At 41.9% G+C, this 15,340-nt stretch overlaps 1 protein-coding gene across 3 annotated transcripts in view; it reads left to right on the top strand.

Moving 5' to 3' along the window:
- Nucleotides 1–15,340, top strand: part of LOC127571405 (NAD kinase-like) — a 55,926-nt gene that overhangs the window by 11,415 nt on the left and 29,171 nt on the right. For all 3 annotated transcript variants that reach the window (XR_007956468.1, XM_052017732.1, XM_052017731.1), the window contains exons 3-4: nucleotides 9,301–9,384; nucleotides 11,725–11,854. Coding sequence is in view for 2 of the 3 variants with exons in the window: in XM_052017732.1 (XP_051873692.1) it covers nucleotides 9,301–9,384; nucleotides 11,725–11,854 (214 nt within the window). In the remaining variant the exon portion in view is untranslated. The remainder of the gene's footprint in view (nucleotides 1–9,300; nucleotides 9,385–11,724; nucleotides 11,855–15,340) is intronic.

Raw genomic sequence — 15,340 nt, forward strand, 5'->3', positions numbered from 1 at the left:
TGTCTTTCCCAATGCCGTATCTGAAACTGGTTAACATTTTATACAACTTAATTGTTGCCTTTATTTTGTTTTGTTAAATTTATTAGTTTTATTTTTCAGGATGTGGTGATCAGGTTGCATAAAAGGAGACTAGGTGTGTTTGGGCTTAAGTGCTGTGTATGAGGTTGTTGCACAAGAGCTTATGCCACAGGGATAATAGGTCAGCATGAATAAAAGATTGACTAGTTAATATAATAAAGACTTGGGATAAATGTGTCATTTTTAAGTTGGCAAGTATTCCCTCGGGAGTGCTGCAGGGATCATTGTTGGGGCTTGAACTATTTACAATCTATTGTAATGACTTGGATGAAAGGACTTATTGTTTTATAGACAAATTTAACTGTAGAACATAGGCTGAGAACAAATTTGCAAAGAGGAAAGTCTGCAAAGGGATACAGAGACATAAGGTTGCGGACTCTGTAATTAGGAGCAAAGAAAAACTGCTGGAGGAACTTGGCAGGTCAAACAGCATCTGTGGAGGGAAAGGAATTGTTGACATTTTGGGCTGAGATCCTGCATAAGAACTGAGAGTAGAGAGGGAAAGTAGCCTGCATAACGAAGAGATGGGGAGGGGTGAGGTAGGCTGGTAGGTGAGAGTTGGACTGGGAAGGGGTGAGGGATGATCGATAGATAAAGGCGAGAGGGGAGGGTGAATAAGGATGCGACGGCTACACGTGTTGGAATCTGATAAGGTGACAATGGGAACTATTCGAGAGAGAGGCGCAGATGGAACCAGATGGGGATGGGGATCCACTGGGTGAAGTGTGTGGGTAGTAATAGGTGACTGGAACCAGGATGAGGAGGGGATTGAAAATGGGTGATTTTCGGGGGTGGGGGGAGGGGGGTGGTGAGAGGTGAGTTATGGGAAAAGGACAAAAAATGGAAGGATTAGGGTTGGATCAGAAGGTGAGAGGAACATGGGGGGCAAGAGATGTGAAATTTGGAAATTCAGTGTTCGTATCATTGGGTTGTAGACTACCCAGGCAGAATGAGGTATTGTTCTTCCAGTTTGCAAATAACCTGCTGAGTTCCCCCAGCAGTTTGTTTTTACAAAGGTGTGTGTGTGTATGTATTAGCTAGTGGAGTATGATGTGGGAAATGTGAAGCTATCTACTTGGGGAGAATAGAAGAGCATAAAGTTCTTTGAATGAAGAGAGATGAAAGAATTTTGCAGTACAAAGGGATCTAGGTGTCATCATAGTTGGAAGAACAAAGTTAGCCTGCAGGTACAGGAAGTAATTAGAAAGGCCAATGGGATGTTGGCCATTATTGTAAAGGGGTAGAGTGTAAAGTTAGAAGTTTTGCTGCTACTTTAGGAACACAAGAAATAGAAGCAGGAGTAGATCATTTGCCCCTTGAGACTGCTTCACCATTAAATAAGATCAAGGCTGATCTTTTACCTCCAATGTCACTTTCTTGCCATAGTTCCATATCCCTTGATTGTCTTAATGTCTAAACATCTATTGATTCCTGTTCTAATTACACTGAACAACTCGGCTTCCATCAGTAGTGCAGTCTGTGATAATTGCTAGAGTTCATTATAAAAATGTGATTACAGGGTACTCAGTGCAATTAGACACTCAAGGTGGATTTTAAAAAAGGGAACTTGCTGGGGGTTTATTGAGGAAGCAATTGTAGAATAGAGGTAAATAAGTTGGTGTCGTGCTTTTGGATTTTCAGAAGGTGTTTGATAAAGTGAAGTTCATGTGCAGAATTAAAGCGCCTGGGATTGTGGGTAATATATTGGCATGGATTGAAAATTGGTCGACAGATAGGAAACAAAGTCGGAATAAAAAGGTCTTTCTCAGGATGGTAGGTGGGTGACGAATGGGGCACTGCAGAGATCAGTGCTTAGGGCCCCAGCTGTTTGCAATATATATTGATTTAGATGAGGAAACCAAATGTGATATTTTGGAGTTTGCCAAAAACACAAAACTGGGTGGGATTGTGAGGAGGAAGCAAAGAGATATCAAGGTAATTTGGAGCAGTTGAGTGAGTAGGCATATAAGTGACAAATGTAGTGTAATGTGATGAGTGAGTGACTGGACTAATGCGTGGTGTGGAGATAGATGATCAGCCATGATCGTATCTAATGGCAGTGCAGGCTTGGAGGGCCAGATGGCTTACTCCCATTCCTATTTTTGCATTTCCATGTTTTTTATTTTCTGTCTAATTCATCTCCCTAAAATTACACTCCCTCAGGCAGATCAGACATGATTAACTTGGCAGCACCGAAAGCATTATGTCACCTGGACAACCTGTGTGCCATTCACACTTCCCCCCTGTGCAACTTTAAACATGCTTGTTTTTCCTCACTTGTCTGGTTCTGATGCAGGATCATTGATCTTCAGATGTTACTGCTGCGATTATCTCCACAGATACTGTCTGGCCTGCTGAGTATCTCCAGCAATTTAATTCTTTCCTCTGCCATGAATCGAAAGCCATTTCTCCTTAACTGATCTTTGAACCACGCATGCAGTTTTCTTATCTTCCTGGTCCTATGCCAATTTGCATGTGGCTGAGGTAGCTAGCTAGAGGTTATTGCCTTTTATGGGTCTGCTTTTTGCTTTGGACCCTGCTGCTCTCACTTCTTTGGCAGGTGGCATCTCTTCCTTGGTCCTATCTATTTTGTTGTCTCCCTTCAAGTTCCTCTCCAGCAGTCCTTGGGATTCGTCCCTCCCCCTAGCTATCTGCCCTTATATTACCATTACATTCCTCTTCAAACCCCTTCTTCCACAACTCTTGTTTGAATGTTTTCTCCCCCCTCCCTGCACCCCCCACCGCTGTATACCACAGTGCTATAGTCATTGCACTTGTCCTTGGGGAAGAGGGGCTTTGCTGTTGTCCACTCAAGCTTAAAGAATTTAGTGCTTCTTGGATATCTGAAGCTCCTCCAGCATTGCCTTTCTCGTATTTGAATCCTTGTGTCCCTTTTTCAAGGATGTGTGACTGGCTTATGGTACAAAGTATCCAAATAACTTTCCCCCCCCCCATCCTGATGCATTGCAGTGTCCAAAGCTTCGACTCGAGTTCATGAACTCTTGAGTCAAAATTATTTGAGCTGCAGATGCTTAATGCAGGTATGATTTTCACGGATTACAGTGGTTTTGTAAAAGCTGGGAATGCAAGGGTTAACAACCGGCAATGTAAGGGTTAATGGTATGCTTCTCATTGTCAACTTGTTCCCATAGAAAGGAATTACCTCAGCCATGGGGTGAGAATAATTTTGACTGGATTTGAGGCCAGGTTTGAGTGGGAAAGAAAGTACTTTTTTTTAAGACGTATCTTGTCGTGTTAAAAGCTTTATGTAAACAACTGCCTTAGTGAGTGCAACTTCCCAGCAAGCTTTCCCACGAAAGTGAGTGTGAAGATGCGCAGTAACCGAGGCTTCTGTGAGTGAGTCTAATACAGAGCTTGGGTTACACTGTTTACTCTTTCTCTGTATCCCTCACTCCTGCTAGCGTAAAACTAATAAAGCATTGATCGTAAGTTCTTTGGTTCTGCTGTTGTCTAATTTATTACAGAGCGCGGGTCGACTTTGATAGTTTCACATCGCTTGTCCTGGGATACTGGTTTTTATTTGAATTAGTTAAAATATTATTAACAAACTATTTATACTTGTTTTAAATTTGTCTAGTCACTGATATGATTGCAAATTGCAAATTTTTGATTGTATATGTGGTAGATTTCAAGGTAATTATGAAAAGGGTAAGGACTGTCAAGAAATTAAGGTTCTGTATTGGGGGAAAGTTGATTTCAGCATCATCAGACAGGACCTGGCCAATGTAGACTGGAAGCAGTTACTTGCGGATAAATAGGCAGCTGACAAGTTCGAGTCTTTTAAAGTGAAATAGTGGGAGCTCAGGGCCAATGTGTTCCGATAAGGATTAAAGGCAAGAACAGCAAGTCTAGGAAACTCTGGATGTCAAGTGACATTGAGGGTCTGATTAAAAAAACAAGGAAGCTTTTGGAGAGTATTGTGTACGGAAAATGGGAGAGGCACTTGAGGAATACAGAGTATGTCGGGGTTGGGGGGAGGGAGATGGTGATATTCTATATTGGTATTGGTTTATTATTGTCACTTGTACCGAGGTACAGTGGAAAAACTTGTCTTACAAACCGACCGTACAGGTCAATTCATTACACAGTGCAGTTACATTGAGTTAGTACAGAGTGCATTGAGGTAGTACAGGTAAAAACAATAACAATACAGAGTAAAGTGTCACAGCTACAGAGAAAGTGCAGTGCAATAAGGTGCAAGGTCACAACAAGGTAGATTGTGAGGTCATAGTCCATCTCCTTGTATAAGGGAACCGTTCAATAGTCTTATCACAGTGGGGTAGAAGCTGTCCTTAAGTCTGGTGGTACGTGCCCTCAGGCTCCTGTATCTTCTACCCGATGGAAGAGGAGAGAAGAGAGAATGTCCCGGGTGGGTGGGGTCTTTGATTATGCTGGCTGCTTCACCAAGACGACGAGAGATAAAGGAGAGGAGGCTGGTGTCCGTGATGCGCTGGCCTGTGTCCACAACTCTCTGTAGTTTCTTGTGGTCCTGGGCAGAGCAGTTGCCGTACCAAGCCATGATACATTCAGATAGGATGCTTTCTATTGTGCATCGGTAAAAGTTAGAGTCAAAGTGAGAGTCTATGTTATATGATTAAAAGGGAGGAGCTATTAGATGTCTTGGTGGATATAAAAGTGAATAAATCCCCTAAGACCTGATGAGATGTTATGAAGTCATAACAAGTCATAGTCATATGGTGCAGAAACGTGCTCTTCTGCCCAACTTGTCCATGTTGACCATTGTGCCTATTTATGCTAATCTCATTTTCCTGCATTAGTACTGTATCCTTCAATGCCTTGCCTATTCAGGTGCCTCTCTAAAAACCTTGTGATTGTATCTGCCTTCACCACCCCCTCATACAGTGTGTTCCAGGCTGTTCTGGGAGGTGAGAGTGGAGATAGCTGGGGCCCTGACAGATATTTTAATCTTTATTGGCCACTGGTGAAGTGCCAGAAGAATGGAGGACAGCAAATGTGGTTCTGTGATTCAAGTAGTGTAGCAGGAATAAGCCAGGTAATTAGTAGTGACTAAGTCATGCATCAGTGGTAGGGAATTTATTGCAGGAATAAAAGTGAGGGACAGGGTCAGTCTACACTGAGAAAGGCACAGATTAATCAAGAGGGTCAGCGTAACTCTGGTGGGAGATCCTGTCTGACTAATTTGATTGAGTTTTTTCAAAGATGTAACTAAGTATATAGATGAAGGCAGTGCAGTTGATGTAATCTTTAGTAATGCATTTGACAAGGTCCCACATGGAAGGCTAGTCCAAAAGGTTGGAGCACAAGGCAAATTGGATCCAAAATTGGCTTGGTAGTTCGAGATGGAGGATGACAGTGGAGGGTTACTTTTGTGATCGGAAGCCGGTGTCTATAGGTGTACCACAGGGATTGTTTCTGGGACCCCTGCTGTTTGCTATATACATTAATGACTTGGATGTTGTGCAGGAAATATGATTAGCAACTTTGCAGATAACACAAAATTTGGTGCTATTATGGATAGTGAGGAGCATAGTTGATAGATATTGATCAGCTGGCAAGTTGGGCAGGGCAGGTGGAATTTAATCTTGATGTATGTGAAGTGAAACATTTTGGGAAGTCAAGTAGGGACAGGATACACACAATGAATGGTAGGGCTATAGGAAGCATTGAGGAACAGAGGGACCTTGGTGTACGAATCCAAAGATCTCTGAAGTTGGCAGCACAGTTCGACAGTGGCAAAGAAGTCGTACAGGATGTTAGCCTTCATTTGTTGGGGTATAGGATGTAAAAGGGAAGCTATGGTACAGATCTTTAAAATATTAGTGAAGTTACATCTGGAATATGTTTTGCTCACACCATATAGAAAGGATGTGATCACTGTGGAGAAGAGATTCACCAGGATGTTGCCTGGGATGGAGTATCTCAGTTATGAGGAGAGACTGGAGAGGCTGGGTTTGTTTTCCTTGGAGCTAAGAAGGCTGAAGGGGGAACTGATTGAGGTGTGCAGAGTTATGAGAGGCATTGTTAGGGTTGACAGTAGTAAACTTTTCCTGTAAGTGGTATCTGTAAGCAGCACCATAAGTTTAAGGAGTAGGTGGTTTAGAGGGGATGCCGGGAAGGTTTTTTTTCACCGAAAGCTTGGTTGGAGTTTGGAGTGCACTGTATGAGAGGGTGTTGGAGGCAGAGATTCTCTCAACATTTAATTGTCAAGGCAAAAGGTGGCTATGGACCAGGCTGGTAAATGGGATTAGTAGAGATGAGTACTTGATGTTTGGCATGGACGTGGTGGGCAGAAGGGCCTGTTTCTGTGCTGTGTGGCTCTAGGACAATTTAGAGAACTCAAACCCCCCCCACCAAATGGAGTAAAGAAAATTATAATCTCTCCAAGTTATCTCAACTTCTCCATTGGTTTAATTCACTGAACCAAAAATAAACAAGCTATTTTTAATTCTGCATTATCTTCTTTATGTACAAGCTGCACCTGTGCCTTGCTAAAGTCCACAGTTCCTAAACACTTATGTGCTATGCAAGAATACACTGTGCTTTAGCAAAACATGCAGCTTTTTTTTCACAGCTACCACAAATCCTGAGTCACCTAGTGGTCACTTCAGTGACCTCGTTCCATCTGGTTGCCTAATTAACTGGGAGACTGTACATAGTTTTTGTAAGACCTCCTTTTGACTACTGTGAACACTTCTCATCTCGAAGCTAAAGGCTATGTTCCCCTATTAAAGTTCAGTCATATTCTTGGTGAGTTTTAATGTAATTTGGAACAGTTAATGTTACAAATGTGATTTTGATGTGGTCATTTATTACTTTCTAACATCAAAGTTGTTAAGTTATAAAGCACTTGCAGTAGTTATGGACCATTCAGTCTAGAGGGTTCAAGCTTGTGTGTACATTTTCTGCAAATTCCTTCCCAGCTTTGGTCTTAATCAAACCCTGTTAAAGAAAACTATTCATCTGATCATCAGCTTAACAAGCTTTCCCTTAAATATATTGATGTTATGTGTTTCAGATTCTTTGGGCAAAGATGTTTCTCTTGCATTTATTAGTGACTGTGTTTGGCCTTCAGGGGAAATCTCTTTGACTATTTTTAAAAAAGAAAGGTTGATAATTTTGAAGTCCTTCATCTGGGTACCCCTTTTAGAAACATAGAAAACCTACAGCACATACAGGCCCTTTGGCTCACAAAGCTGTGCCTAACATGTCCCTACCTTAGAAATTACTAGGCTTACTCATAGCCCTCTATTTTTCTTAGCTCTATGTACCTATCCAAAAGTTGCTTAAAAGACCCTATCGTATCCACCTCTACCACCGTTGCCGGCAGCCCATTCCATGCACTCACCACTCTGAGTAAAAAAAACTTACCCCTGACATCTCCTCTATACCTTCTTCCCAGCACTTTAAACCTGTGTCCTCTTGAGGCAACCATTTCAGCCCTGGGAAAAAGCCTCTGAACATCCACACGATCAATGCCTCTCATCATTTTATACACCTCTGTCAGGTCACCTCTCATCCTCTGTCACTCCAAGGAGAAAAGGCCGAGTTCACTCAACTTGTTTTCATTAGGCGTACTCCCCAATCCAGGCAACGTCCTTGTAAATCTCCTCTGCACCCTCTCTATGGCTTCCACATCCTTCCTGTAGTGAGGCGACCAGAACTGAGCACAGTACTCCAAGTGGGGGCTGACCAGGGTCCTATATAGCTGCAACATTACCTCCCGGCTCCTAAATTCAATTCCACGATTGAAGGACAATACACCATATGCCTTCTTCACCACAGAGTCAACCTTTGAGCGGCCTATGGATTCGGACCCCAAGATCCCTCTGATCCTCCACACTGCCAAGAGTCTTACCATTAATACTATATTCTGCCATCATATTTGACCTACCAAAATGAACCACTTCACACTTATCTGGGTTGGACTGCATCTGCTACTTCTCAGCCCAGTTTTGCATCCTATCTATGTCCCGCTGTAACCTCTGACAGCCCTCCACACTATCCACAACACCTCCAACCTTTGTGTCATCAGCTGACTTACTAACCCATCCCTGCACCTCCTCATCCAGGTCATTTATACCTTTCTGAAGAGAAAAGTCTTAGCTGGCTCACCATTTTCTGATGTGCGTAATTTATCCAGTTTTGAAATAATTCCAGTCAACGTGATCCATCTAAAGTTCAATGATATTAAATATAGCATGCTGTTTTTCAATTCCATCCCTACAGAAATGAACCCTGCTGTTTTGGCTGCTTTTGTAATGGCACCAAACTGTGTTGCTACTTTTAGTGGTTTTGTAACTCTTTTTCCAGATTGCTCTGTTCCTTAACCCCAGTTAAGCACTTAATTTTCTTGGCCTATGTAATGTAAAATGTACTACATCAAGACTTATCAGTAGAGACAACCCTGAAGTAGTAGGCTGTTTTAAGGCTGGTTTGTTGTCCGTTCTGCCCTTAGATGAGAATCTGTTATGCAATACCATACCAAAGACCTTTTGGAAATATTCTTGGTTGATTCAGGGGTCTGCTGGTTAAAGAGGAGATTGTATGTTGGACCTTGAGTTAACAACTTGTACAAGGGATTGCTCCTTTGACAATGTGGTTTTCCCTTGGTGGTACATCTGAAAATGACTTGGAAGGTGAATAGGCTGTTTTAATAGTTGTTAAATTAATGATAATTGGTTTTTCTTGTCCATCATTGAGTAGAACTTTTTTTTTCATCTGGGGAGGTAAGACTGTGTAAACTGCTACCATGAGGTGTGATTTAGGTGACTAGATTAATTTTGAGAACCCTGGTAGGTACTTGAGGAAGGAAGGCATAGAATGATATGTCAATACATTAGACTGGTGGGAGGAAACCTGAATGGGACATAATGACTGGTTTGGGATATTAGGTTGATATGATTATTTAAAAACTGGAAGTGGATCAATGGAGCATTGGACAGCTGCTGTGCAGATGTGGAGCCCTGTATTCCTTCTTTCAAACCTATTCCGTTGTTTTGACAAAATCCTTTTGAGTAAATAGAACTGAACTGAAGTCAAACCTGTGGATTAAGCTGCTGCATGCACAAAGCAATACGCTTGATGTCTTGGCAAATAAAAAAAAATTAAGCTTCAGTTTTATTCCACAGTTGGCTAAGCAGCCCTCAACTTAGAATCTAATGTTACGTGAATGCAAGGAAAGTGATAATGTAGTGATAAAACTAATGTTGTCTCTTTCAGGCACGCACATTTTCTACACGGCCCATCACCTGATACACATTTTGGACCCAAAGCCTCCATTCTGCAGAACTCTACTAGCATTGTGTAAGTAGAAAGCATCTTTTCCTTCTTCAAGCTGACTCTGAAATGATAGCAGTAGCTGTTCTGTTACTGAAAATAAGAAAAACTTCAGATGCTAGAAATCTGAACTAAAGACAGAAAATGTAGTAAACACTTAACAGGTCAGGTAACAGCTGTGGAATGAGATAGTTAACATTTTAGGATGAACCCTTCATCTACATTGGAAAAGTGAGAAAACTGGTTAATGTTAAATTGCTGTGGGGGTGGATAGGACAAAGAGAAGTATCTCTGATTATAGTGAGGCCAGGACTGCCACTGTTTACAGATCTATCTGGTTGATGACTTAGGGCATTTATAGAGAGAAACAAACAAAAGGAAGTGTAAAAGGCAGGTCAGAACTGTTGCTGATATCTGAAAGCTAAAGGAGAATGCTGGTGGTCATGAATACCCAGCAGGTCATGTAGTGTCTGTGGAGAGAGAAAAAGCAAGTTAAGATTACAGATAGATAACCTTGCAACAGACTGGCCAGTTCTCATACAAGCAGAGAAAGTAAGTTATATGAAATTGTTGAACTCCCAGCCCAAATGCTGTTGTCTTCAGGATTGCGTTGGGCCTCATTGGAACAATGCTGGGTGTCAGTTCATTCGGAAAGGGTGTAGATATGGGAGTGGGATGGATAATTAAAATGACAGGGAATAAGCACATAAAGCAATCACCCAATCTGCATTTGGTTTCTTCAATATAGAGAAACCATATTGTGACCATCAATAGATTGGGAGAAGTGCTAGTGAATTGTTGCTTTGCCTGAGAGGACTATTTGGGTTCCTAGGTGGTGGGAAGGGACAAGGTAAAAGAGCAGGTTCTGCATGGGGAAGAACTACGGAAAGGAGAGTGGTGTTGTAAATGGAACAGCAGTCCAGGGAGTTGTGAAGGAAGCGTTCCATTCATAATGTCGGTACTATTCTTCCTTCTGACATCTCTGCAATTTAAAACTAATTTTCTCACATTCCCAGTTCTGCTGAAGGATCCTTGACCTGAAACGTTAACTGTTTCTCTTTCCACAGATGCTGCCTGGCCTGCTGAGCAGTTTTGTTATGTTTGTAGATTGAGTTCAATTAATGCAGTTTTTGTACCTGTCTGAGAACCTCCTCTAAATGCGAGCAAGGAACATACAGCTGGTATTGGATCTGCAAGGTTGCCTTGCATCTCTTTTTGATTCTTTGTCTGCAGTCTAAACTCAGTGTGAAGCTGCCTTTGATAGGATGCATGGGAAACTTCAGTTCTCTTAATACTGTTCCCGCTATTGTCTCCTGACGTTATTGTATCCCATATTGGAATATTTTGAAGCTCTGTGCATATCTGCTTCATTGGGTGATACCTTTAAAGACAGAGTGCACCACCATGAGATCTAGCTGGCCTCCTAGCCTTCACTCCATATCCTCGGGTGAAATAAATTTCTGTTCGAGTTTTATTTAACACCATGGTTTGTCTACCACCACCTCTGTGGTCTTTGAAATACATTTAAAGCACGAGGATGGGTACTTTTAATTAGAGGTTGAAACAGGAAAAAGAGCAATGCAACTAAAATTCACACCAGCAGATTAACTTAGCGTGCTCACATCCATGGCTGATTACATGTGAAACAAACCATTGGAGGAACCCGCTTCAGAATTAAATACAACATTAATCGTCTGTTTTCTGCTTGAGGCAATTTTTGCAAGTGTAATTTTCATCAGAGAAGTCATTTTCTAAATAAAAGGGGGCAGATTTCTGGGCAGTATTTTTCTTATTGTTTCCACAATTATATGGCAATGTCTCCACTTAAAAGGACCAAATAGCAAAGTCATTAAGTCATTCCTCCTTTGTGCAGAACACTAGCTTCAAAATAAGTAATCCTTCAAAATTGTCGCCATGCTATCAAATCCCTAGCACACCTTCTGTCCTCCCCTCCACCACATCCTTGTCCCTTTAAACTCCTACAGTCTTGCAAGGTATCTTTGAGTCCAGAATTGAACGTGCACTGATATCTCCGATTCTAATATCCCCACCATTGTCAGCCCTCACTAAGGGCTACAATTTCCCCATTTAACCTCTCCATCTGTTTCTTAAAGCTTACCTCTCAAGGGTTGGGTCACCTGTGACAATAGTTGATAATATTCCTGTGAAACGTCTTGCACTGTTTTATCGTTCTTTTAAAATAATCTACATGTATACAGATTGTTTTTGAAGGAGTTCCTTCTGAAGAGGGGAAATGTTGATTGGAAATTGCCATTGAAGATGTTGTTATTTCTAGATTGGAATGTATTCCGTATTTGCATGTGTAATCCCCTTACTTTTGAAATCCTTATTTCTAATTCTATTCAGGCATATTCAGGATCCAACTAGTCAAAGGTTAACCTGGGACAAACCGCCGACAAATGTATTGGTCATCAAAAAAGTCAAGGATGAAGCCCTTCTAGAGCCATTCAAAGAGCTGTGCACTTTTCTCATTGAGGTGATGCAACATATTACTGTGCAATCTCTACATAGTTTGATGCATCATAGATCTTTGAGCCTGCATGTTAAATTGCTGTTGGAAGGGGAAAGGGTACTGGTGGTAATGAAACGGAATGGGCTCATCAAAATGCTTGATAGGGAGCAATGGAGGTGATTTTTCAACATGGTTGAAATGGTGGAGGATGATCCATGGAGAATGCTAGGGTAGAAGGTGAAGATAAGAAATGCTGCACTAGTGGGAAAGGGAGGAAGGTTTGGCAGCAGATGTGGTGAAAATGGAATGGGGTCTGGGGTTCTGTCATCTATGGTGGGTAGGGATCTTCAGAAGGGAGAAGAGACCTATTGGAGTACTGATATGGTTAGTGCTATTGTCAGATGGAGTAAAGATCAAGAAACTGGGTGAATTATTAGCTCTTTAATTATAGTACATCCAATAATTTGTGACCAAAAGTATCTCTGGATCTTTGTACCAGACACTTTAATATGTTGTCACAGATTTCATCAACTATGGCCTAAATTTCAGAGTTGTACAAAGTTTGCATGGCTGTTTGCATCTTATTGGCAGAAATTTGCTGAATGCAAGCAGTCTTTTGGAAACTAAAATGATTGGACATACTCAGTAGGTCAGGTAGTGTCTGGAGAAAGGAAGTCAGGGTGGGATATTGACTTTTCTCCAAAGAAATTACCAATTACCTGGTGAGTGTGTCCAACACTCTGAGTTTAAAGTTTTGATTGTGCTTTTTCAGCACATTTTCTTTTGGGTTGTGGAGGGGGGAAGAAAGTTTTTTAAATTTGGGAGATTGGAAAATCCAATGAAATTAGTCATTCGGAATCTTGGAGTAACTGCCAGCTTTAATCTTTAGCCTGTGCCAAGCTGAGATGAGAATATAGGCAGACAACTGGACCATTCAGTCCTTCAGACCTGTTCCCTTCTCAAACTTTTCCCCAATATTTGATTATCGACTTAGCATTGTTCAAAACTTTAATGCTATTGTAAAGTGCTTTGGCATTTTCCTATGTTAAAGGTGCTATGCAAATTAAGATTGCTTTTGCATAATTAGATTGTGCTCATTGTATATTGATTCCATTTATCTCTTCACATCCTTTTGAGTGTGATAACAATCCATTTTGTTCTAAGAATCTCAAATCATGTGACTCAATCCCTCTAACAATGGGAATATTTCTTTCACTTCTAATCTTGTTTTTGCAGATACTGATTAATTTTGCAGTAATTTTGATGTCAGGCATTGTTTCTGAGAAGCAGCAGGATATTGATGGTGTAGTAACGCCATTGCCAAGTCCCCACCATCAATAAACTGGGGGTCACCATTAACCAGAGACCTGAATGGTCCAGCCACATATATACCATGGCTACAGAGCAGGTGGGAGAATGGGTATCCTATTGCGAGTCACTCACCACTCACCTCCTGACATCTCGTGGCCTTTCCACCATTTCCAAGGCACAGGTCGGGTGTGTGATGGAATACTCTTTACTCGTCTGGATGAATGGAACTCCAGTAGTATCTGAAAAGCTGAACACCATGGACAAAGCTGCCTGCTTCATTGGCATCCTGACATCTCCCTGAACATTCAGTCCCTCCACCAATGTTGCACAATGGCTGCAGTTTCCACTTTTCTTTTGGGCAGCATGTCCCAGATCATGACTCGGTATTCCAACAGCACCACCCAAACTAGTGACTTGCACGACCAAGGATGGCCAGTACATGGGTCTTCGCCATTTCCAGTTCTCCTTCAAGTTGCATGCATCCACATTTGGATATATCCTTTCATTGTTGCTGGATGTAAATCTGGGAACTTCCTAGAAGGACATTCACTGGAAAGACTGCAGCAGTTTAAGGTAGCTTAACGTGACTTTGTTGAGAGCAATTGGAGATGGGCAATAAATGTGTTGCCAGGTAAAACTAGATCTTGAAAATGAACAATGGAATTAAAAAGGTGTCATGGTCCCATTTTGCATTTTTTTTGTGCTACTAAATAGACAAATGCAGTATGCTGCACATCAAAGCACTTCTGTTGGAACTCTTCAGAAAAATCTTATTATCAGTTCCTAATGTTCCCAGGGTTCAACTGATAAGATATTTATTTATTAGTTACATGTACATCGAAACACACAGTGAAATGCATCTTTTTGCATGACTGAGAGTGTGCTGGGGGCAGCCCACAAGTGTCGCCACTCTTCCGGCGCCAACACAGCATGCCCACAGCTTCTAACCTGTACGTCGTTGGAATGTGGGAGGAAACCGGAGCACCTGGAGGAAATCCATGCAGACACGGGAAGAACGTACAAACTCCTTACAGACCGCAGTGGAAATTGAACCCAGGTCGCTGGCGCTGTAATAGCTTTACGCTAACCGCTACACTACCATGCCGCCCTGATGACTAGGCACTGTTGCTGCATTACATTTTTATTTCTCCCAACGTATCAAGTCTCCTCTGCCTGGCATGTTTGGTGGAATACATTTTTTGAATTCAAAATAGTTTATTACTGTCAGTTGTACTGAGGTACAGTGGAAAAACTTGTCTTGCTTACAGTTCATACAGATCAGTTCAATACACAGTGCATTGAGGTAGTACAAGGTAAAACAACGCAGAATAAAGTGTAACAGCTACAGAGAAAGTGCAGTGCAAGTAGACAATAAGGTGCAAGGTCATAACAGGGTAGATTGCGAGGTCGAGTCCATCTTATCATACTAGGGAACTGTTCAATAGTCTTATAACCGCAGGATAGAAGCTGTCCTTGAGCCTGGTGGTATGTGCTTTCAGGCTTTTGTATCTTCTGCCCAATGGGAGAGGGGAGAAGAGAATGTCTGGGGTGGGTGGGGTCTTTGATTATGCCAGCTGTTTTACTGAGGCAGTGAAGTGTAGACAGAGTCCATGGAGGGGAGGTTGGTTTCCGTGATGTGCTGAGCTGTGTTCACAACTCTCTGCAGTTTCTTGCAGTCATGGGCAGAGCAGTTGCCGTACCAAGCCATGGTCACACTTGTTCTTCTCCTCCATCCCACACTATTGCTGTCAGCTAGAAAGAATCATCGAACAGCCTTCCTTGGCAGCATCTCTTAGGACAGAGTTATTGCTCCTTCGGATGAAGGAAAAGCTGGCAAATGGATTGGTAATCAGTGGAAAATGATGTAAGGTAATTGGCAGAATGGACAGAGGAGATGAGATAATTTTTCCTTGTACTGAGTTATGATCTGGGATACATTGTCTGAAAGAAAAGTGGAAACACATCCAACGGCAAGTTTTCGAAAACAAATTGGGTAAATGCTTAAAAATGAAAAGTTTGCAGGGCTCTGGGGCAAAAACAGACAGTGAAGCACAAGGCTGGATCTTTCGAAGGGTCACAAGACCAAGACACTGTACCATAATAGATCGGTGTGAGTCTGTCCATAAGTGCAAGATGTTGGGAATGAACTATTTGCGACATCCTTCAGGGAATGAGATCTACCATCTTTACGTCGTCTGA

The sequence above is a fragment of the Pristis pectinata genome, chromosome 6 (genome assembly GCF_009764475.1).
Source record: "Pristis pectinata isolate sPriPec2 chromosome 6, sPriPec2.1.pri, whole genome shotgun sequence".
Classification (NCBI taxonomy): domain Eukaryota; kingdom Metazoa; phylum Chordata; class Chondrichthyes; order Rhinopristiformes; family Pristidae; genus Pristis; species Pristis pectinata.